Raw genomic sequence first — 25,771 nt, forward strand, 5'->3', positions numbered from 1 at the left:
AACATTCCAGTAAAAGTACAGACAGAGGCTCCATTCTTTAAAGGAGACACACAGCATTTATCACCATGCTAGAAGAATGAGATGCAGGAAAAGCCTAGAAACAGTGAGACATCATGTAATGAAGCCTTTGCCCCAGCTCTCACTGTGATATATGCATTCTTTTTGATCTCCCCCTGCCTCCCCACCCCCCCAATTATCTCTTTATTCCTTAAAGAGTGTTGCTGAATTTTGAAATAGCCGTACAGATATAAATTCTGCATGGCAGTATTTACAAAAATGCAGACTGCTACTACAGACTGTGTCAGTTTAAGTATTTAATTTTTTTTTTTTTTAAGCTCACCAAAGCCCCTCAGTGAAAACAACACTGTCAGGGCACAACTGGCTTGATGGTGAGGCCAATCTGAATGCTCAGTAATGCCACTTCACAGAAGATGTGGCATCACTTTTCCCTCGTATCAGTGTTACCTCATAAATCTATGATGAAGTTATGACACACTTATAGCGCAGCATCCGCTCCACAGTGATGGCTGTATATCCCCATAGTCAGTTCCTGAAGCCAGGTTCCACTGGGAGCTTAGGCTGGGCCTTGGGGAGGATCTAGGGACATGATATAGTCAGCTCACATGCTATCAGCTACTACTATAAATTTTCATGTCCAGTCTGTCTATATTGCAGACTGGGTACATCATTTTAGTTATTCTTCAATAACTAGCACAATCACTCACACCAGAACAACCAGGCTCTGATTCAGTCAGATACTTAAGGATACTTCAGGTCTGCCAAGCAGTCTGGAAGCTGCATGGCTAGTCTGTGATGCTAAGGCTTGCTTAAGTAGCTCACTGAATCAAGGCTGGATGTTTACTACTTGTTGGTTTGGGTTAGATTTCTGATCACCATTATTTTCATCTGAATTAAATATACGTAATTACTTCAGAGCTTACCAAGATCAGAATCTGACCCGCTGGTTGAAGCACTTTGTTATGGTAAGAAAAGGTAAAAGTGATTTTTTTTCTCAAGATATATTAATTCAAAAATGAAAAAAATCCGTGTACAAATATCACATAACAACACCAACAATTCTATAGATGTAATTCCTCAGTGCACAATTTAAACAAGAAAAGGTTTTGGATTTTTTTTTTTTTTCTATTTTGATTTTAAATTCTGGCATAATAATATTAAAGCTGACAAAAAATCAGGGCAAGCTACATCACTTCCTCATACAAAAAAATGTACAAAACATTAGCTTCTAACTAGACATAACATAATACTGATCATCACAGTCTGACACTTAGTAACTGTGTGTCTTGAAGTATTGTACTGGAGGGTAATAAAAAATAGCTTCTGCTGCCAATCTTCCATCTCAAGTCACTTCAGTCATAGAGGCAGAGTGATTCTGCAAAGATGAAAACACAGACACGTGAGCATTGGTACATGTGTTGTCACTTACATATATTGTGTGGAATGAATGAGAAAGCCCTTCACTAAATGCAGAGATGTGACATCTGTCACCCAACTAACATAGCGCTTTAGAAGAAGAAATGACTGCAAATGTGACTGCTGTCTGTTGCAAGCTCATGACAGGGCAGCTTGAACTGAGCCCTGCTCCTGGGCTGTGAACACTCACGAGTCTGTCTGCAAAACAAGGTGCCACTTTTGGCCTTGGAATTTTCAAACTGTACTGAATTCTGTCCAGAGACATATGTCAGTGCAGGTTCATAGCACTCCTTACAGTCATGTAGCTAATGCCATCTCATGTGCCTATCCTCAGTCACAAACAGCCTATAAACAACATGATGTCACTTCACATGTTTGGTTTGTGTGATGTGTGTGTGTAGATCCTACAGCTCAATGCTAGGCAACTTACAGAGCTTAAAACCATTAAAACCATTAGGAAACCTTACGTGGAGGGTAAGTATGGCAAAACACAGGCAGGCACAAAAGTCCTCCTTGTGTCAAAACAGGCAGTGCTGATTCTTGGAAGCCAGAGTCCAGGACTTTGGTAGCAGCACTGGGTTGTCCTCAAATCACACTGCATCTGCAGTGTGTGAATGCAAGGAAAATATGAGTGGGGACAGATGCAGAAATCTCCACAGAGAAGGATATCCCTATGTCAGAAGAAACACTAACAAGCAGCATTTCAGGGATTAATTACAATAACTTCTTAATGGCTTCAAAGTAGGATCGTATTTTTCTTCTTTTTTTTTTTTCTTAACTCCTGTCTGATTTAGAAACTGATACCCTGATTCAGACAAAATTACCTTCTTGATTAGAGTGCGCATCATCAGCTAAGGCTCAGTCCCTACCTGCACCTCTCTGTCCAGAAAATATAAATAGGTGACTAGATAAATTTTTTCATAATCTGTGAATGCTTTTACCTCTTCCGTCATACACAGTGCAGTATAGAAGGATTTTGTTTCTGGACTGCAAGTCCACCAAGAGAAAACTTGATGCACAATCAATTGAAAGTCTTTCCAGCAGTTTTGCTACAAGTCAATCACAACTGACTATTCAATTAAGCAAATTTTTTCCAAGTGTTAGAAATATCTTTTCCACTTACTTTAAATTATTATTTTCAGTTAATTTACCAAAGGGTTTGACTAACCTTGCCGCAAGAACAGCAGTAACATGCCAGCTAATGCAGGAAATACAATTTAAAGGACAAACTCCACAAGGGCATTTCAGACAACTGATGAACTACAATTCCTCCTTGTTCCAAGAAATTCTTGGCAGATGGCATTTGCTTGTTTGTTTTTGGTAAGTTTCATTTATGCCAACAACACTATCCAAAGCTAGCAGTGTATCTGCTATCCAGCTATCCAAAGTTAGCAGTTTAACAACAACATCATCAGTAATGATAATTACATTAGCTTTTTTTGCAAACCTGAGAGAAAGTTATTAGCTTCTTCTTTGATGGCTTAGATAGAAAACAGTGTAATATTTCTTAATTTAGAAGACACTGAGCAGTAATAAGTGCTCAGTGCTAAAAATTATATTTTTATCCTCACTGGACAGTGTATATTATCCTCAGGATTATAAATCTTAGAGTAAATCTTTAAGACATCCCAAAAGCATTCTTAGGTGTGATTGCACGGACTTATCTTTACTTCTCTCTTAATTTACTGTTCTAAGCAAAACTTTGTTATTGCACAGAAGACATGTGAAATCCTACTGATTAAGTTCTGGTTGTGCAAGAGGAGAAGATCTACTGGCTTAGAGGATAAATGCCTCTAAAAAAATCTCCCCTGATGCATATTCTCACTGTTCAGTGGGCTTAACATTAGGAATGAAACCAGCTCCAATTTTAGTCCACTGTATAGAAAATACATTTTGTGATGGTATGGGTGAGAGGATTTACAATACCTGTGCACTCAGTGTCTCCAGAGGACTTTCAACTCTTGGAAAAGCCATTAACGGCATTCCTCGTGGGTCTTCAGGCTTCGGTTTAGAAGGAGCTCCATGGGTGCCCTTAAAGTTATGGACAACACATATCCCCTGCGTAATGTGAAAAATGAAGATAAACAGAATGAAGTCAGCATGTGCAGTCCAGAGAAGTAACTCACAGCAATTCCCACCCAGGTCTCTCAACTGCAAGTTTTTGCACATAACTTCACCTCGGCTTTTTGGGTAGAGGTATTTTATGTCTCAGTGGGCTGCAGTGCACTGACTGTCACAGTTGGCCTCCTGGGCTATCTTAGTAAAAGGGTCCATCCTCTTGGCTGAATCATTCTCCGCCTTCTTTTGTTTCATACAGCAGACTCCCATCATGTCTGCTTTATCATCACAAAATCTAGGACTAGGTTGTTGCTGCACTATCTCAACCAAATAATCCCTTGAGATTCTGACTGCCAATTCCAAACATAAAAAACAGCTCATTCAGTCATTAGTCATTCCTCACATCTGGATGACACAAAGCTCACTTAGCACCACGCCTGCATACTTCCAGCACAACTCCTGCAATGTTCATCCTATGAGGCCTTCCCTTGTGCATGATGATACCAATAAGGTCACACCTTACACATATCTGCTTAGGGTTTAGGAACAGAATGGAAAGAAGGCATGCAGGAACTCATACATCTGCGGTCAGAACAAATCCTACAGCCAGTTCCTTGCTGGCTGTTCTTTGCTGCTCTTTAGACCTGACCAAGGAGTAGGCTGCAGCCTGGGTGAATGGTGATCGTAGCGTATATAGATAAAGAAAATGTTTGTAGCTAAGCAGTGGATGGTTTTGAAGGATGTAGCTTTTAAATGGAATTATGAACATTTTGGGTTTTTGTAACAGTGGGAATCACCTTGAGTACTGTGTGGGTAAATCCTCAGCAAGAGATCCCTCACCATGCAAAGCACACCACACAATCAATAGTGGAGTAAGTAATGTTCCAAGTCTAGAGGAAGACACTGTTCCAAGATTCTGAGGAAAGGCTATTGATGGCACATTTTAATACATGTGATTATCCTAACGAACCAATCAAATTATAGGATCATCAGGGCTGGAAAAGATCACTAAGATCATCTAGTTCAACTGTTAACCAGTCACTGCCATGTTCACTAGTTAAATAGTTCTGTCTCCAAGGGAGTTTTTCCTGACCTTCCTTTCTATTGCACTTCTTCTGTGGTCAAAAACAAAGAGGGAAATGAAGACTACTGCTCAGAACCCCAGACAACACGCTGTACATTTCTGCCCATAGAAGGCTGCCAGCAGTTTAGCTGTATGTGAGGGAACGAGTGTCAAACATCCTGCCTCTCTTTGGACATTAATTGAAATCCTACACCATTTTCAAAGCATTTTTCCAGGAAAGTCACGTGAAAGCATGGTCAGTTAACTAGAATAAAATAATCTTGAAATACACATGAATACACAAATGTCATCGTATTAGCCTTATTAATTAATATCAGTTTGATTTCATATTAGAATTTTCTCTGATGATACACTCATGACAAAGGGCTAGAATTCGTTCCTAACAATTGGTTTGATTAGCTCCAAGAGACCACAGGAGAGGAGCAATATTATGTTTATTTCAAACACATACTTTTAAAAGGAATGGGGAAGAATTGATAGGTTTACCAGAAACAAGGCGACTGCACTTCCCAGGATGAAGCCTGCGATCACATCTGAACAATGGTTTCGGTACTCAGAAACTCGATTCAGCCCAGTGAGGAACGCAGCACACAGGGTGCCCAGACACAGCACAGGTTTGGCTAGCCTGCTGCTCTTTGTTTTAATTGTGCTTGTGATGTACATCTGAAAGAAAGGACAAAACAACACTGAAAAGGGATTTGGCACAAAACTATTTTTTTTTTCCTTCTAGTCATATCATAATTCAGCAGAGATGTGACAAAATCCACGGTTCATAAATAAAAGCCTTGAGAAATGGAGGAAAAGGTATATGATAACTCAGGGAATACTCTCAGGTAAATAAAACAGGTACTGGAAAGTGATGTTTCAGGATGTAAAATATCCAATCAACTGTATTTACATACTGGATTTCTGAGCTATTATGTACAGCTCAGTTTCACTGTCTTCTTGACCTGTTTAAGCACTTGCTCAAATGGCAGCAAACACATGTGCTGAATGTAAATGACTCAATGTTTGCAAACAATTTCTGCTTATACTCCTGCAGAACAATGATGTGAACATATTGGAGCACCTATTCATGCCACCTATAGCTGCTCCAGCTTTCTAAGCAGTAGTCAGGTTAAGAAACAGATTCTTAGCATTAAGAGAAACCACTACAGGCATTTTCTGCACGGCAAAATGAAATTCAGAATAAAAGAAAGATTTCTTTCAAAGCAGAATTGATTATGAAAATGTAATTCTAGAGCATGAAGTTTCACTATGTTCACAGTGTTGTTTAGTGAATTCCACGTTTTAAGCAGTTAATAATTTATTTTAAATGCATTTTGAAAAAAAAAAAAAAAACAACAAAAACAAAACACAAAACAGTAAAAACGTGTGTCACAATTAGTGGCTAGTCATTATTTCCGGAGTCTCAAAATGCTGAAGATAAGTGAATCGAGTCTGATGAAAAAACCAATAAAATAAAATCATTTTCATCAAGCACAGGTACCTACAAGAACCCCCAAGATTTGGTGGCCTCTGACAGAGCTGGGGCTGTTCAGCCTGGGAAAGAGAAGGCTGCGGGGAGACCTGAGAGTGGCCAACCTGTATCTAAAGGGAGGTTGTAGGGAAGAAAGGCACAGAATCCTTAGCAGAGTCAGTTGTGATACAATAAGGGGAAATGGGTTCAAACTAAAGGAGGGGAGATTTACACTGAACCTGAGGAAGAAGTTTTTTACAATAAGGTTGGTGAGGCTTTGGCACAGGTTGTCTAGAGAGCTGGTGGATGCCCCATCTCTGTAGCCATTCTAGGTCAGGCTGAACTGGGCTCTGAGTACTTGATAGAGCTGTAGGTGTCCCTGCTCAGTGCAGGGGAGTTGGACTAGGTGTCCTTTAGAGGTCCCTTCTAACTCAAACTATTCTGGTTCTAAGTAAACCTATTGAGACATACCACTGTCTTTTTTGCATGCACAAAAATGACACTTTGTCTCTGATATATGAAATAGAATCAGAATGATAGACTTGGAAAATTCACTGGATTCTTCTTAACTGTTGGCTGGTAAATGAACCCAATCTAGTGAAAGTGCACATGCTTGTTCTACTGGAAATATAAAGACTACAAACCATAGAAGTACCTTCCAGTTATTTTGTAACAAAATATTACATTTTATTTGCTCATTATAAAAAAAAGAAATGGAAAAAAAAAAGTGGAAAAATTAATGCTGTAAATATTTGCACTCTTAGCCCTTTTAGTTCTCAGAAATGGAAATATGCTTCTATTAGCCTTCTGGGCAAAAGGCAGTGCACAGAAACTCCCATTATTTTAATTCCATCAACTACTAACATTGCTTTGCAGGTCACAGAACTCTTCCTCTGGGCATGCTGAGCGTTTTGCCACGAGCAGTGCTGAATCCAGAAAGGCTGAATTGTTTGTGACATGGTGGAACCCACCTCCAGTCCTTGGCCAAGAACACAATGGTTGGCCTGAGTAAAGCTGTCTCAGGATTCTTCTCTGACAAAAGCACTGCTGAAGGAGATCTACAGAGGTTTGTCTTGGTGCTTCCAATTGCAATGACAACCATCTCACATCTTGCTTCACACTCTGTAATCTACTTGGCAACCTCGGGTGTTTATTTTAGCATATTTTAGTGCCTGTCCCTTTCTTCATGAGCCAAATACACAGAGGTCACCATGGGCTGACTCAAACACAGGTTTCTGGGACCAAGAAACTGAAATGATGTTTCTCAAGGTCACCTTGTCCATCGCTTCCCATATATCCCTTTCTTCTGCTCTACTGTATATATTATTTCATTTAAACTTTCTCCCTGTTCTACTTTTTTTCCTCTTTCTCACTGTCTGGTCCATCAAATGCCCCTGGTGCTGGCTTCCCTTCTCTGGCTAGCGTTAAACAAATTAGCCCTAAAACCATTACAATATGATACCTTTAGATGTAGGGATGGTATGCAGCAATGACCTCCTGGTACGTAAAAGGGCAGAGCAACTGATCAGTGGGGTATATTTGCTCGTACCTGGACAAAACTACTCTGTCAGCTGCCAAGCAACTGCAGTACTGAACTTTTAGCAGCTGAATTTGCTAGATCTCTGCCTGAGGAAGTGAAATCTTCTGGTGAACGCATCATATAAATGTGAATTCAATTTGTGAAGTGGAACATTGTATAAAAGAACTGAGATGGGACTAAGTTACACTCAAGGCTCCTGCTAGCTTTGTTTCTCCAATCCGACATGGGAATGCACACACCTTCAAATGACAGCTACCAAATGAGCACTAGATGGCAATCTTGCTCCAGTTTTGCCGGTAGCTTGAGCTGCACCTGACCAGCACTGAAACTCACGTTAAGGCTTTTCTTTGGAAACAATGGGGAAAAAATATTATTTAAGTAAGTGAAGAGCCACTGTGTGAATAATTACTGCCCCATCCTTTCACTCTGTGCATTTCTTCCCGCAGAGGCCAATTCAAATGAGCAAATCAAAGATTGCTTTCCCCACCAAAGCACTGCTGCAATTTACAACATGCAAAGGAAAATAATTACTTCCTTAAAGCAAGAATGCAGCCCTGCTGTGACAGCTGCAATCTCCAGCGAGAGAGACCAATTCATGCATGCTTATTTTCTTAAGGCTATGAGATGAAATGATGTTTAGCCTACTCATCCTAGAATCTCATAACTCTTCGGGTTGGAATGGACCTTTGAGATCATCTAGTTCCAATTCCCCTATTACAGGCAGGGACACCTCCCACTAGGCCAGGTTGCTCAAAGCCCCTTGTCCTATCACTACCTGCCCTTATAAAAAGTCCCTCCCCAGCTTTCCTGTAGGCCCCCTTCAGGTACAGGAAGGCTGCTATAAGGTACCTCTGTGCCTTCTCCAGCCCCAGCTCTTTCAGCCTGTCCTTGTAGGGGAGATGCTCCAGTCCTCTGATCATCTTCGTGCCCTTCCTCTGAACCCACTCCAACAGCTCGATGTCCTTCTTGTGTTGGGGGCCCCAGAACTGGATGCAGTAAACCAGGTGCGGTCTCACAAGAGCAGAGTAGAGGGGCAGAATCACCTCCGTCAACCTGCTGGTCACACTTCTCTTGATGCATCCCACAAGGCCTTCTGGGCTGCAAGTGTGCATTGCCAGCTCATGTCAAGTCTTTCATCAGCTGACACCTCCAAATCCTTCTCCTCAGAGCCATTCTCCTCCCAGCCTGTATTTGTGCTTGGGATTGCCCCGACCCAGGTGCAGGATCTTGCAGTTGCCCTCAATGAACTTCACGAGGTTGGCATGCTCCCACTTCTTAAGCCTGTCCAGGTCCCTCTGAATGGAATCTCTTCTCTCTAGCCAACTGTACCACTCAGCTTGTGTCATCTGCAATTTCACTGAGGGTGTATTCAATCCCACTGTCTGTGTTGCCTACAAGGATGTTAAATAACACTGGTCCCAGCACAGATCCCTGAGGAATGCCACTCATTACTGGTCTCCACTTGGACACTGAGCCATTGGAGGCAACTATCTAAGTTTGACCATCCAACCAATTCCTTATCCAGCAAGTAGTCCATCCTTCAAATCCATTTTTCTCTGATTTGGCGACCAGGATGTCATGCAGCACTCCCTCACTCGTATGGGAGTTTCATTACTACAGATGGGATGTCACCTAAAGCACTCAAGATTCACACATCTTGGCAGGAAAATATAAAGTTGTAGTAAAGAGAACATTTTTAGCAGTGAAGATAATTAACCATGAAAACAGACTGCCAAGGGAAGTGATAGATTCTCTATCACAAGGAGGGTTTTAAACGAGACAGGCTGTTTTTCCTGAATCTGTGCTCCAGTTCATCCACATCATCAAATGAGCTTGGAAATTATGGGTGAGATCCTTCATTTTGGTCAAAACTTGGGATCAGTGTGGCTTTATCATTATTGCTTTAGTCCCTAATGCAAAGACACTTTTTGAAGATTCCCACAATATTTTTGCCCCTTCAGTTTTTCAAAGCCTTGTGTAAGAGCCAAAAATCTCAGTGAAAATTGCTTAAATTTGATTTTCTACACTCTATAGGGTGTCTTATAAATTCCTTGGAGTACTATTTATTTATGAGGTAAAATTATTTACAAAACACTACATGTGAAAATGAATTGTTTGATGTGTGTGTGTATGGGGAGAGAGGGGAAGAGGAAGTGAATATAAAAAGACGTGAAGAAAGGAGAAAATTGACACACAAAAATAATCAACATATGCTTTATCTATATAAATATTCAGCTTCCTTCGTGCATTTATCAGCACTCTCAAGTGATGTATTTAGCAATGTGCAATGTGTGATAGTAGCATTCATCCTGCATGTAACTCCTCTCCCATCTATTTTCAGGCAGACAAAAGCATAGACAGCAAAGAAAGATTTTTTCATTTGCAAGTTTAAAATAGACAGATATATATATATGCCTATCTTTATACACATATGTAAATGTATGCTCACATATATTTATAACATATGGTATATCTGTGCTGTGGAAGGCTGAGTGGAGGAAGTGTGTAGAAGATGTAGAAGTGAAGGAGACTTATTTTTCCTGGAAAGATTACAATTTCAGCCTAGTTCTGGAAAAACTGGTGTCCTGCAAGCTTTATAAATAATCTTTACCATAAAAAAATTCTACACTAAGAGCCAATGACAACAATTTGTCTTACAGAATGTTATGCAACTTCCTGGATGTTCAGTGCAGTTTCCTTAAGTGCCAGAGCCCCGAATTTCAACAATTAATCTGGCAGGTGTGCGTGTATAAATGGAGGAAATTGACAGTGGGGTCACAGTGACCTCGGTTACTGAAGGGATTTGCTGTAGGTATTTAGAATGTCCCATGCACTGAAAATTGACTGTCTAGTGTATTGCATCACTCTAGTCTAGCCAAAAAGCAACCCAGATGTAAACAACAGACACTAGGTTGTGACAACAATCATGAGGTGGAGTCTTCTAGCCAGATGGCAGTGACAGAAGGAGTTATTTGTGGATACTGCTAGTTCAGTGCCTGGTTTAAGAATCCTAAAAATACTACCAAAATGTTGACAAGACTGCCTTGTTGTAGCCTTTAGCCACAGAGACCATCCTGTGATTGTATGAGAGCTCTCATTGGTCGCTCTCACTCCAGAAAAAAACGAACAGAAGAATCAGCAAGAGTCTACAATAAGAGATCATTTAAATGCAGTGAAATACATTATGTGTTCAGGTTGAATATCACCACTTGCTGGATGTCATTGTAACTGATTCTCCTATGACCTTTCTCAGAGTGCCTAACCAGGATACTTATATGCAACATGACATTTTATCTTCTTCCTTTTTGGGGGGGGTCAGAAATGTTCAAAAATTAAGGAATATTTCTAACATGTCACCTTCTCTTGAGTAATGTCCTTAGAAGCACACATTTCTAATTATACAGCAGCTTGCACCATGTATTGAGACAGCCCTACCTGGGAGGGCTTATTTTGGAGACTAATAAAATTGCATTAGATTTAACTCCAGTTTTGATGTAAGCATGGAAACCAGTGCTGCTGTTTGACTTTTCTTTGTTGTTTTTTGTTTGTTCATTTGTTTGTTTGTTTGTTTCTAAACTTCCCCTGCTTTAAGCATACAAATTTCATCTGTGCATGAAGGAATTAAAAGAATCATATTTTGGGTTCTCAGCTTATTTGGCAGGTGACAAGAAAAAAAAGCCTATTTGATTAAATATAAAACCCACATAATAGAAAAGAACAACACAAAGCCAAACCAGCTACAATGGGAGCACTGTCACTAGCAAAGTAATGAACAGATCAGTACAGAGACGTCTCTAAAGGATTCTTGAGAATCAGTGATGTGATGACAGTGCCTTTAGTGCTGGAGGATGCTCTCGGGCACCCATACTGTATGGCAGTAGGGGCTAAAATTGTACTGCAGACTGAAAACTTGTGGCTGAGAAAGAGTTATGCCTTAGACCTTAAGCATCAGATGCAGGCCTCTCTTATTTACGCTCCTGTCCCACAAGGGCTGAAGGCAATCATCCTTCTGCATGCCATTCGCTTCCCACTAGTGCCAAGGAGAAAGCAACCCAGGTGCTTCATAGCTTAGGGCTAAGAAACACTGAACTGCTGGAGACTTAAGCTTGGGAAGGAAAAGTACTGCTCTTCTTCAGCTGCAGAAATCAGCTGTTTGCAGATGAGCCTTCCTAGAAACCTGAAGAAGTCCCTGGAAGGCCTACCCAACCTGATCCTGAAGCAGTCATCTTAATATCCACAGAATCACTGAGGTTGGAAAAGACCACAAAGATCATCTAATCCAACCATTAGCCCATCACCACCATGCCCACAATCCTAATGAAAACTGCTTCTCTTACACTGACAAGTCTGCTGGGAACTCTATTTCACACATAGTTTGCATTGCTCAGAAATACTGCATGCAAAATATTATGAGCTTTGCAAACACTTTCCAACAATTCCTGGTCAAAGGAGTTAACAGTTTATGTATCAGTCATTATTCACATAAAATTCAATGGAAACAGAAGATAAGTGAAACAGTGGGCGGCCTTTTCTTTACATATCAATAATGTGGTGTTTTATCACTTGCTACCAAGGTAAGGCTAAAATATTCAGTAAATAGCCCATCAAGATTTTTCTCAAATTCTGATGACCTACAGGGAGACTGCCACTCATCTGGGTCTGGCTACTGAGGGAAGAAATTCCCGATAAAGTTAATACCTGTTTTAGTGTTGATGAGACATGGGCAGGGAAAAGAAGAGGTTAAATGCTTTCTCAAAGGCATCTGAGAAAATCAGTAGCAAAAATGAGATTAGAAGCTCATGCCTCTGCATTACATGGTGCTGCAGAAGCAGTGAGAACTTGGTTTGCTTTTATTAGTACTAATAAAACAGAGAGAGAAGGGGATTACTGGATGGATAAAGAGGAAAGCTATTCCTGAAACAACTCTCTTTGCTTTCAAAAATACACTGCATGACTCCATGTGGATGTGCAGACAGAAACCTCTCTTACAAGTCAGCAATCATCTCCGCTACTCACCGTGGCGTATAAAGCTGAGTAGATGCTTAAAGCAGCATGTTTGGATGGAAAGGATCTCCTGGCCTTTTCAATCACCTCTACATCCCCAGTGCAGATGTTGCCATTGTTGATGAACTGGTGGTGGGTCCGACAGTCATTTCCAGTGTAGTTGGGTTTACACACAGTCAGGAAGTATGGAGCCAAGTTCCCAGTCACAACCTGGCCAGCATTTACAAATATGTCAGTGGCAAAAAGTCCAAATGCAAACACTCCTGTGAGGAAAGGTTAAAAATAGTTATTATTCAGTTAAGGTTAAGACAGTCTTGGTACCTGAAGGAAGAAATATAATGAGAGGTGAAGGAGCAAACACTGCTGTCATTACCTGGAAAAAGACCCTGCTGACTCCAGCAGAGCCCTGTATCAAATGTATGACACAGAATGGCGAGTGCTTAAACTATGGCAAGTGCTTAACTCGGTATCTCCAGAAGGAACGGGAAAAAGGCCGAACATGGCAAGTATGAGAATAAGTATTTCTGTAAGTCAAGCTCTGAACCTGTAACTTACATTTTATAGGTTTCACTGAAAACTATGCATCTATGCTGCAAAGTTTCGTAGTCTGAATATCAAGCACAAATTTTTAAGAATATTTATTAATTTTTGCCAGATCTGGGCCAAAAATGGTAATAACTGACCCAGAACTATAAAATAAAAGCCTGAAGGAGAAGTACTGCACTAAGACACAATGCTGCCATTACCTTAAAATATCATTTGTCTTTTGAATTGTGATTATTCAGTAATCTTATGTTGTTAAGGTTCTCATACAGGAATATTTGCCAGGTCCTTTCGGATAAATTCTTAATGCTTTGATGCAGGAGAAATTTCCACACAGGCCCAGCTCAGTTTATGTTAGCGGGAGCACATATGCTAAAGCAGAAAGTGTGCGCGTGAAGCCAGAAGCATTTGCAGGTTTGTGGAGCATCCCTTGAAACTGTCACATCCTCCATTGACTCCCTGTGAGTGTTCTCAGCAACTAACACAGCTGCTATGAACATCTAGAGGGATCTTGGCTTGCAAGAGCTCCCTACATACCCAGGGAACAGAGCAGCAGGTTTCTAGTAATGCCAAATCCAAACGTTTCAAAAGACTAAATCAGCTCACCTTTCTCCCCATCCCTCACTAAGGTAGATTAAAGTATCACATAAAAGCAAACAAACAAACAATTTATTTTTGGTCTAGGAATGCTGAAGGTCATATATTTTTGCCTCCTCCATCCTGCAGCTTAGTAGACAAAAGTCATTTGAACACGAGATTGTATTCAAGAACAACTAAGAGGGGGCACTCCAAGGAAAACAGCTTATCTTAGGAGAGCTGCAATGGTCACAGCAACTGCATTGCTTATCTGTAATGACCTAAAAAAGGAAAAAAGTGCTAGTGCAGTCTGATAAACAAAAATAACAGGGCGTCAAGAATGTAACACAGCTGAAAATGCTTTATATCAAATTAACAAGAATCAAGGATAGTTCCACAAATATTGTAATCCTGTCTGTAGGTAACAAAAATCAGCAGGGCCATAACTGACAGTTAGATCCTTTTAAACATGACCTTTATGGGTCATGTTTAAACCCTACCTTCATGGGGCATCTGTATGGACAGGCACGTGAAATGAAGCCCATAACTAAAGAGCAATGAATGATACAAGAGTTCAGCAGGACGCTCTGCTGCCAACAGGGAAATGGAGTGTGCTGACTCTGCTCCTTGAATCCCTTTATCCCTCTGTAAATACTGTAAACCCGTGGTTTTACAACCGCTGACACGAATTCCTCATCTACACTGAGCAGCGCATAAACAAATTCAAATGAAAAAGCCTGTAGATAGCTTTTTGGCTGGCAAAACAGGAATTCATGCCAGAAAAATCTTACTTTTTGTACTGTTCTTTGGCCAAATTAAAAAAAAAATGAAAAAAATAAAAAATAATTTAAAAAAAGACACAGCTTGCTTTAAATGGTATCATTTTGATGTGTTGTGCATATCATGGGAAATGCAATGAGGATTATTACCCAGTTCTTTATAATACTTATAGGAAATGTAGAAGCCAGACAAATACTGCAATCTGACCCATGGTCTCCAGTCAAAGTTAGTACAAGTCAAAAACTGAGGTGTTTCAGGAAAAGCTCAGGGGCTTCACACAGTTATTTCAGTCTCTGTGCAGTGCACAGGTACACAGGCAGCATTTTCCTCTGAAAAAGAGAATTTCAGTATCTGCATTTTCCCAATAATTCCTAGTGCTGAAAGCACTGGCTCAGACTCTGCTGAGGGCTGCAGTACTCTGCAGAACAGCACAACAAGCCATAGCTGAACCCTTTGTCAAGCTTTCCATTGTGATGCATATTGATCTCTGTAATTCCCCTCGTGCAGTTCTGCCAAACTGTGCATTATGCACTGTCTTAGCAATATGCAGCAGGAATGTAACCCTTGCAGACTGATTACACATCACTTGCTCCCTGGAGACTATGCAATGGAGCTGGTTCTAATTGATTTAAAGTCTGTAACACCAGTGAGTTTTGGTAGTGATGGAGTCCCTTGATGGTTTACATCAGGAATCCATCTGTTCAGCCAATTTGTTCCATGACCTACAGCAGCCAAGTTAACTGACCAGGGCATGAGAATGCAGTGATGTGGTTGCGAGGTTTTTGGACGCAGGCAAGCCACTGCTGGAAGGTTTCATGGAAAGGGTAATCAGCCCTTTGCACTTTACAGTCATCTAGCTGAAAGCTGTGATACAGTGCCACAGAGAGAGCAGGAGAACTTGTACCTCTTGCATACTGACCACTTTGGTGATCAGGTTTAATGGAGGTGATACCACCCTGCTAAGGAGCACTGCTTTATCACACTGTGTTCACTCTGACCTAGAAGACATGGGAATGAACTTTAGCCCATAACTTGAAACATGCTGAACAAGGATGTACACAGGCACAAGGCACATTAAAGTAAGAGCTGTAAAAACACAGTCTTTGTAGTTGGTTGTTCACACAATGTATGCATACAGGATTATTTAAGTTACTTAAAGCCACTCCTTCCCCTCATCCACATGTATGACACAGTTTGGCTGCAGAAGGAGACCTTAAGTATTGAAAGATCTGCTCAAAAATGCTGAGGACAGACAGCATCCCTGCAACTCTTGCCCGAGCTCTCTCCCGCTCTGTATCTCTCTGACATCACTGACTGCAGCTGCTTCTGACTCCATAGAAACTCTCACTACTACAGATATTTTAAATGCCATTGATTTGAAATGAAACACACACAAACAGACTACCAAGGGAGTTGGACACAAGCTGCTGAAAAGACAATGGAAGAAAAAAGTGAGAAGCCAATGGGTGGAAGTGGGAACGAGGAGGTAAAATGCTTTAATAGAAGAGAAGCCCACAAAACCATTAGATAAGGTGACATAAGAAACAACGTAATTGCTCAGGGAACATCAAAAGCTATGCTCTTGGGTAACACGTTGTTGTGTCTCCTACAAAGTTTGCTTATTGAGGAACAGCTCCTTCTCCCAATGTACAGCCTAACGTCTGAATTTGTCACGCTCTTAATTTCCTGGAAAAAAAACTTTCATATTAGACATGCATATTTGCATTCCAACAACCTGTTTCTCATTCCTATGATTTTTGAAGAGCATTAGAGTTTCAGTGGAGGGAGTCCCTGGAAAAACTTCTGGTTCTACACAAACGCTGATCTTCAGCCAATCTCTGCAATTTTCCCTCTAATTGTCCTGTGCATCTAATTAAGTCATCCAAGCTGAGTGAAGCAATTGATAGAAGGAAAGGATGCATACAAAGGGACTTGGTCAGCTTTGAGATGTGGACCTGTAAGAATCTAGTGACATTCAGGAAGGCCATATTAGGAAGATATTCACTCAGAATGCAGTGAGGTCCTGGCACGGCTGCCCAGAGCAGTTGTAGGTGCCCCATCCCTGCAGGTGCTCCAGGCCAGGTGGGATGGGGCCCTGAGCAGCCTGAGCTGGTGGGTGGAAACAAGCCCAAATCAAGGGCCTGGGGCTGGTAGGGCTTTAAGGTCCGTTTCAACCCAACCATTCAATGATTATATGATTTTTAGTCTTGCGACCTAGACTCTGCTAAACCACCCTTTATCATTATATTTTAATATGTGTTTATAAAAGAGACCTGTACTATTAGCCATTTTACAAGCAGAGGGATGGAGGCTGAAGGAAAATCTACTTCATTGCATCAGGAACAGGCTCACCAGCAAGCTTCTTCTGAGTGATCATAATCAGATCCCGCAGTCAGTTTTTATCACCTAGGGAAGACTCTACAAAGCCCGAGGCATCTACTGCCTCCTGTGTCTATCTGCTTCCTTCATGAGTGTCCTTCCTAAATACTGCTTCTTCAAGACATAAGAAGAAATTCAGAGCAAAAGTGCTTTGGAGCCTCAAGACTGTTCTCCATGAGTGCAGATGATTTCTTCCTGCTTGCTGGTTTATGACTCTCAATTTTCACCCAGACAGCAGTCAGCTTAGATACTGGGAGCAGTAAAACTTGGGTTGTCCCCAAAACAGAGACCCAATTCTGACTGTGGAGGTTCGTCAGTGATAAGAAGTGAGACCTACAGTAGTTTAAGCTGCACATCCAAATACAGGCTGAGCCCTCCTGCGAGACAGTCAGTTAATGACTATGTGTGCACTGTGTCACTGTGGAAGCAGACAGAAGGATAAGGTCAGGCTAACTATGTCTCGCAGCTGCACAGGGAATAGACATGAGAGCTCTGGGGTTTATCTATCCCATTACAATAAACTCAGTGTGTGTGTAAATCTTGTAAACCTTTATTTGCCAAACTAAAGCCCTAATTTGCCAAAATAAAGGCTTAATTTCATTATTTAGCTGCCTACTGTGAGGTGGCCCCATGCTTTAAATTAAGCTGTCAGCAGAAGCTGATCTGTGCCATTTGTTAACTGCAAATTATGCAGCTCCAGAGTAAAAGCCACTGGTAACAAATTCATGAAGCAAGTTGGATTCCTAAATATGTAGAGAGAGACTACTTGCATGTTATCAGAGCTTTGCAGGTCTACAACTTAATCACATGGATTAGAAACCTAATATACTGATACTGAAACACAGCAAAATACACACTCTGGTCACCCTGCCAGACTGAGTCAGTGAGGTCTGAATCTCGGTCCTGGGGGTGCTATTGTAGCTGTATCTGAACATGCTAAATCCTTGACTAAGACCATCCACTTAAGGAACATTAAAATAATGTATATCCCTGTTTGTAATACAAATAATGAAGTACAGCATGGAAGAGAATGAAGCATGTGGCAAGATGTTAACAAGGGTACTGATCAGGAAATTGCCACAAGAAGAGGGGAATAAAAGTTCAAAATACTGTGTGACGGGGAGAAGAGGCTGAGGTCCAAGGAACCATCACTCTTCCTCCCTGATTTCTCAGAGGTCTGGGATAAAAACTGTGCATTTTGTTATCTGTAGTTCTTAAAAAAAACCTCCTGTGAGGGCTAAGGAGGGAATGGAGGGGAGAGATGTGAGTAAAGGATAGCAGCGCTGAACTGATGTTTTAGACAAAAAAAAAAAAAAGACTCCAAAGCAAGTGCACACCCCTTGTTTGATGTGAAAATCTCCAAAATAAATACCTGTAGAAGGAATATAAAAGAGGAAGATGGAACAAATTGCAACATATATCAAAGTCTGAGGTTTCCAAGCTAAAACTGCTTTCTTTCATTAATAAAGGAATTGATTTTCTAAATACAGGAACACAGCAGTTTTCACCCATCCAGGATGCAATAAAGGACTTGATATATGTTGAAAGAAGTTGAGAGGCATTTTTTCACTACAAAAGGCAAAACAACTCATATTTGGGCCAGGGAGAAAAAAGAAATTTTTGTCCACTTTTCTGTGGACAAAGAAACAAGGGGGAATTTAAGATAAAGCTCAATTGTTAAAGTCCCCATGAAACTCATAAGGAGAGCACTCTAGGACAGACAGCTGCTAAGGGCCTGGGGAAAGAAGAATAAGTAGGAAGCGTAACAGGCAAGGTATGAACATGAATTAAAAGAATCATGAGGGATTGTGAACAACCCAGGGGAGCAGTGGGATTCTGGTTTTGCTTCATTCTTTGTACCACTACCTGAGTACAAAAAACTATATGCTTTATTCTGCATATATGAAGTAAAAGCAAGAGGAGAATAAACTCAAGTCTAGCAAATAAATGCAACAGATCCCGCAGTGATAATGTGGCGTGAGTGCCCACCTTTCATATCACTAAAGACAGCCTGAAACTCTCTGCTTGTCACATGAAAAGTAAATTTATTCCCTCATTTTTAAAACTCCATTTTTCCTTGCATCCTTAGCTATTGAGTCAGGGACAGACTAAAAGCTCTCAAAATGTACCCTTCTGAAATTAGTGTTCATTTTCCTTAAATATTAGCACCCAGGCACAACAACTAGTATTTCTCATCCTGTTTAATAATAACTGTCATGACTTACAAGATGAAGCAATATTCAACAGAGCTCAATTACTACTTTTTGGAGTTACTTACTGATGTTTCTTGCTCCCATGTCTGGGTCAAAAAGAATGATCAGATTTTAATATTCAAATAAATCTGTGTCAAGACTGAACTGGCAGCAAAGTTCCTTGTAACAAGCCAGACCACTCGCCAGGATGTCTTGGGAGAAAGCCTACTTTATATTTCTGCTACTTTTGGACCTCATATTAGGAAGAAAAGACTTATGTGAGGAAATCCAGGAGTAACTTGTTTGTCTCTCCATAGCCAAGCATCCACAGAATCATAGAAACATCATCCAGGTAAACCTCTTTCTGGAGTGAGTACCTGTGTGAACCTAACTTCACTGATGCTTCAGCGTGGGCAGCAGCTGGCCAGTCCTTTTCATGTTTCCAAACATATTTGGAATTTCAATAAAGGAAGAGCAGTTATTTTTAGTTGTTTCATAAATGGTTTCATCTGATTTTTAATCATTTCCCAGCAGAGGCAGGGAGGTTTCTGACAAAAACAGTGTACAATCAGTGTAGTTTAAGATGAGACCAGCACTTGAAGCTATTTCTAATAAACTCAACTTTTTCTCTGGAAGACAAAGATGCAAAGCTAAGATTGATTTCATTAGCAGGTTCATATCCTGATCCTAAGGGCCCACTGTATCATCACTGTCCCCTCCTCCTCTACCAAAACAGTTGAGGAAATGTCTAGGAATAAAGCTAGCTTAAGTGAAAGCAGGGCAGAAAAGTGCAATTATAAGAAAACATACAGAGCAAGTGCTTAGCCTCCACAGTTTAACCTCTTTTAGTACTGGTCCCGCAGGCAAGAATATTTGATTAGGACTCTGAAAAGCATGCTGAATGGGCTGCAACGGCCAAACAGTCCTGAGTGGCCCAGTGGAGTCCAGTACCCTGCTTTTCTCTTAATGGCAGTTTACTGTCCATCAATATATCCTAGAGGGTATCTGAAGTTCAAGGGTATTTTGCTTTTAATGTCTTTTTGTGGTAATGAGCAGCACACAGGACAGGCTTGGGTAACGAACCACAGGTGGTTTGTCTCCATACACCACAGTGTGTGAGAAGGTAAAAAAACATTGCGCTTCCTAAGCTCCATGCGTAGAGCAGGAGGCACAGAGAGGAGAGGGAGAAAGAAAACCGTTGCTCTTCAACCTTTGTGGCAATTATTTGCTGAGTATGAAAACCTGCAGGCGGGGCCGTGCTCTGTGGAAACCATGCACACTTCACCATGGTCACATCAGCCCTTTGTTTTTTTTTTTTCCTTAAGAAGTCAGTAATGACAGGGAAGAAACGATCCCAGTATTTTCAACTTTTTGTTCTGCTACTACTTTTAAAGCTCAGCTTTTAATTCAGTTTGGGATTTGGAAACCTTGTTAGGGAATAGTTAGGTTCACTGCCAGTGGCAGGGCAGAAATAAAGCTACAGCCCCGTTCCTCTTCCTGCCCCAAAAGGAGCTTTAGGGGGTGGTCACCTCAGTGCGGTCTCTGAGGCATTTTTACATTGATCTTGTGAAAAGGGCATAGTGGTTTTTAAGTACAATAGAAAGTAAACTCCACATTCTATTGATAGAATTTCTTCACCGTTTTCTCAACAATTAATGCAATAAAATATCTTAAAAGAATCCACACAGAATAAAAATATGAATGCTATTTTTATGTGGGCTCTGGCCTTTTTTACGCTGTGCTCAGCTGAACGTTATGTGCCAGAGCTATAGAAGTTAAAATTAGAGCTAAAAAAGAAAAAGCCAAAGAGATGGGCTGCTGAGGACTGATTTGTAAGTAAAATGGCTATCGTACACAGAATAGCAATGATGAAATTATTCATATGAGGATTTGATTGGCATAACCTTTTTCCAAGGGTCCAGAAGAAGCATTAAGCTCAGCAGAGCAGGATATAAACCAGGCCCAGGCAGCATGATATGGCACATTTCAAACATTACCTTGCAAATCCCGAGGGGGACAATTCCTCTAAAGTGGAATTTACCTGCAAAGATTTCACAGCTTAATTAACTTTGTGCTGTAGATGGTTAGGATCTTTTGTTCTATTTTGGTGCAAACAGGAAGTAAATTTGCAGTGCTAAAGATGCTTACCTATAAAACGTATGATTCTTCGAAGCAGTGGGTTCAGGTAACAGCACTCTCCAGTCAAAATAGTTTTCTCTTGGATAATTAGGGTTTCTCTGGTTGATTTTATGAAATACATCGATATCTCACCAATAAAAATCTGTCAGGAAAGGGAATGAAACAGAAGGTTAAACGTGACATAAGCAAATACTGAAACAAGAGTGTCTGGTTCCAGCCCACAGAAACTACTGCACACTTTTGCGTTTTGGGACACTGAGCTTCCGCAGCTGAGATGCACTGCCATGACCCAGCTCCCAGCCAAGAAAAGGGTCTGCTGTTCTCATGTTCTGGGGCAAGACACTCAAAATTTAATGTCTTATACTAATTTCCGGGATACAGGGAAGAAACAAAGCTTTACCATTACTGAGGATCACTGAAGCACTTATTTTTACTACTATTAACACAGAACATCACATCCTGGGATTACCTTTTAAAATCTACAGATAGGACTGGCTTCATAGATGGAAAGCTTCTATCCATGTAGCAAAGTGGAAGATGATTTTGCTGACTTACATCCCAACATTCTACCAGCAAGCCCCCACAATGCTGAATATTGCTTACACCTTCTTAGAAATACATCTGTCTGAATCTGCCACAAAAACAACAGAGCTCTTGCCACTTCTGAAAAGAGATTTAGATGAAGGATATCCCTCCATTGGGAACTTGTCAGAAGTTGCAAAACCCTTGAGGCCACCAAACATTTTGGAGGTCATACACTGTATTAGTACTAAGCCAGTAAAAACTGTCAAGATATGAAGGCAGCACAGGCAATTACCCATAACATTACATCACTTGCATGTTTCCCTCCATAGCCTGGTTTGGTGTGATAGTACTGCTGAACATGCTTGGGACAATTCCTGTGAGGAAGTCTGGATGCAGTCATTGCACTTTACACCATAGTTGAGCCAGTCAGCCACAGATTGCACACACAGGGCAGTATGAAGGCCACAAGATGAGTTCTGATCTGTTTTATTTAGTATCTGTCCTGTTTAATGTACCAAAGCACCAAAATGTAAATCTCCGGGGATCTACTGATCTTCATGTTAACTGTTATTGCCTAATAAGTATATATTTTGTGAACAGAACATTCATTTTTTTTCCATGGAATATGACAGCTGTTTCCGAAATGAATTAATAAAAAGACAATTATTATAAGACACGCAAGAGGAATCCATAATGGTCAAAGAAAGCTATTACTGAAGTGTGTGTACACAAATACAGAATTAGCACAAACCTCAAGGAACAAATTCTAGCTCACTTGGCTGGGATGGCATGCTGTTTCAAGGGCAAAAATTTATCCTTATTAAGCCAGATGAACATCCTTATTGATTATTGACATTCAAGCCAAGTATGCTCAACCTCTTTACAATTCTAACTGCTGATGGTGAGAGATGTAGTTGTAAAATGTATGTCAATAATGGCATCTGTGGGTTAGGAGCCAATGCATGGGAGCCACACTGAAATATTGCCTTTATCTCGTTTCACTGTGTCTCCTCTTAACAGAATTGGCAAGCGGTTCAATAAGCTCAGCTCCCTAACTATGGGGCAGGGAATTAAGAAACAGACCATCTGCACTAAAGCAGTTTGAAAGTGACACTGTTTCAAGTCATTTATTATCTGAATTATGATAATACTGAGAAGTTTGAGTTAATGCTTTGCCTTTCTGCTTCTCTGCCTGGGGCAGTACATTGAGGGAGAATGCACACTCTGAGGAAATTCTAGTCTGGGAAGACATGAGATAGCTGACTTAAAAAAACTCAAACTTTTCAAATGAGGGTTAGCTATAAAACATAATCCTTCTTTAACACTACATCATCTTAAAGTTCCTTCTCATCAGAAGTTGAGTGTTTTCCAGGCTCAGTTCCATCTTGGCTTCTAGGAACGTGGCTATCTTGCACTCTCTTCATGACCCTCATGTAGACAAATTAGTTCCACTTAGAAGTAAATTTTGCCATGGTATAAATCTGTTCAACTTCCCTCTACTGATTAAGCAGAGCTATCCCAGAATTCCTGCAACACAGCAAAATAAGATTTTTTAATTGACCACTCCTTCCAATTTAATATAGTCTCTGGGTATATATTAATAGTACTCTATTTGTGAGATGACTCAAGCTAATTCGATATAGCTGGACTATTCTCATGGTTCTGCCTCTGCCACTGCAGAGGATTTTATTTCCTTGTACATTTTATGTGGGCTCTAGAAAGGGATTCAAGGCCTTGTGGAGCTCTAAAAACTTGTGTTGAGCCTGGGCACCTCTTCTGATAGGCTAATCTATCCATGTGAAATTGAATGCATGGCTCAGAAATGTGAGCCATTTTCTTCTCCAGGCATTTCTGAGGATGAATAACTTCACTGATTTTCATAATTTAAAACCTGATGGGCAACTGCATGTGGACACTGTCCAGCTGGCCTCCCAGAATCAATCACTGACAGTGTGAAGTACCTCAGCATTTGCCAGAACAGAATCAGCAACACACAAACAGGTACAATTCCGTTCTAAATTTGAAATATAAATTTAGACTTGTGTATATGGGTGGAAAAAAAAAAACAAAACCAAACACCCAAATTACCACTTTTATTTCAATTTTGGAAAACAATGGTAGGTTTATTAATTGCTGTATCATACTCATTTAATTATCAGGTAGAAATGGCAAGAAAGCTGCACTGGAGGATGGGAAATGAAAGCGCAGGTGATCTGCAGCATGAGGTGAGGTATGCAATAGGGAAACTAAGGTAGTGTCACAGTATGCTTTTATTCTCAAATTCATGAACTACACTGAGCTTATGCTTGGACTTTTTTACTCACTGTATTACTGTTAGGTAAAAGTACTGCACAGATGTCCCAAAGGCCCCTTACAAATCAGAAATATTTTCCAAGAGCAGTCTTTTTTCCTCTGCTGATTTCAACCTGTCTACTGAGAAAACTTCATTCAATTTCCTGCGCCCCATTACTGCCTCCCATCATTGGCACTGTCACACAACATTTTCTCCTCAACATTCAGCTTTCAAAAACCTCTGCTGCATGTTTCTTATTTCCTGGCTCCTGCTTAGCAAAGAGATGGATAAATGGTCTCTCTTATTTTCCTCATAAACAGTCTTTTGTCTTTGATGGATCTGAACACACACAGCCACAACCTGGAAAGGACAGTCCTCCAATGTGTGGACCAACACCTTTGGACATACCACATCCTCCCCTTTCAAATTCTCAGTGCAATGGGGGCACTTAGTCCTCCCTGCACTCCGGCATAGTTTGCTGCTTGTTAATTTGTTTATCAATTTAAACACAAGAACAATCTTTAGCTTTCAAAGGGAAATGGATTTTTATCTTTTCTTTTAATCTTTTCTTCTTACACCATTTCTGACGAGCTCACAGTCAAATGCCAAATGATTTTTTACATAATTGCACTCTAAAAATGGATTAGAGGTAAACATCAAAAGGAGCTGTTTCTCTATGGGTGGACTAAGATAAGCTGTCCAAGTATGAATCCGGGATACTGCCTGCAGAATATTCCAGAACAGCAGCATTCTGCAGCATCTCTCCTGCAGGGACTCTGCTGTGGGTGAAGGTGGGGTGTCTTGAGGAGATACATTCCATTTAAGAAGTTAATTGATGGTGTAGTCAGGGCAGCCAAGGCTCGGTCAAGATCTAAGACTTTTGCTCCTTTCACTCTGAAGTACAGACAGTATTTTACAATACTCCGATTTCTATGAGTTTTAAAAACCTTTCAACTCATTTGCTTTAACAGCATCCTTGCAGCACAGTCAATCAACATTAACACCATTTGATCAAAGAAAACAACAGCAGGTGTGGTCTGGCTGTGGCCTCACTTTCTCTCTTTGAGCCCTGTCATGGTGAATTGGGGCATCTAGGAGTGAGGTATGGGTGTGCCCATGACTGTAAACGTTAGTGTCCTGGTATCATACGCATCATTCACAGGACTGCATTAAAAGGACTGTGGCCAGCAGGTCATATCAGGGACATACCATTACACAGGAAAATTTCAGGCAGCAAAAAAATATGTTTCTAGGTCTCATGACATCATCACTCTAATTTCTAGGCTGGTTTCAGTGAGCAGCGTGACATTGCCTGAATTCTCTGCAAGAATGTGTGTGGTGGCATTTTTATTGTCACAAGCAGATACAGCTGAATTAACCAAGTCTGCAGTATCCCAACAGCAACTAAGACAAGAAAAGCACAGGCTGGGAGAAAAACTTTATGTGGAGAACTCAAAACAAGAGAACACAGGCAGATGTGGGTTACAGGGACCCTGATCAGCCAGATTCAAAATGACTGCACACAGTTCTCACTGGGAAAGCATGCCTGCCCAGTGAATGGTGACCTTCACAGAATTCTCCAGCAGTCATTTCTTCAGCACAGGCCTGAAGGGGGCCCACAGTAATTCCTTGTTGGTAGAGAGACACTCTCCAGGTACTGCATTAGTTAGACAGCAGAATGCTTACACAAACACCACAAAACGTAAAACATAGAATCACACAGACTGAACTTGGGAAGGATACCCAGGGAAATTCCCAGAATCAT

The 25,771-nt window shown here is 40.7% G+C and overlaps 1 protein-coding gene across 1 annotated transcript in view; it reads right to left on the reverse strand.

Moving 5' to 3' along the window:
• Positions 1–811: 811 nt before the first annotated feature.
• PLPPR1 (phospholipid phosphatase related 1) overlaps positions 812–25,771 on the reverse strand; it is a 141,734-nt gene continuing 116,774 nt past the window's right edge. The window contains exons 4-8 of the mRNA XM_090131999.1: positions 21,198–21,330; positions 12,592–12,842; positions 5,063–5,239; positions 3,361–3,492; positions 812–1,393 (exon numbers count right to left, since the gene is read on the reverse strand). Coding sequence (XP_089988125.1) covers positions 1,361–1,393; positions 3,361–3,492; positions 5,063–5,239; positions 12,592–12,842; positions 21,198–21,330 — 726 coding nt within the window. The 3' untranslated portion in view covers positions 812–1,360. The remainder of the gene's footprint in view (positions 1,394–3,360; positions 3,493–5,062; positions 5,240–12,591; positions 12,843–21,197; positions 21,331–25,771) is intronic.

The sequence above is a fragment of the Phasianus colchicus genome, chromosome Z (assembly GCF_987193195.1).
Source record: "Phasianus colchicus chromosome Z, bPhaCol1.hap1.1, whole genome shotgun sequence".
NCBI lineage: Eukaryota > Metazoa > Chordata > Aves > Galliformes > Phasianidae > Phasianus > Phasianus colchicus.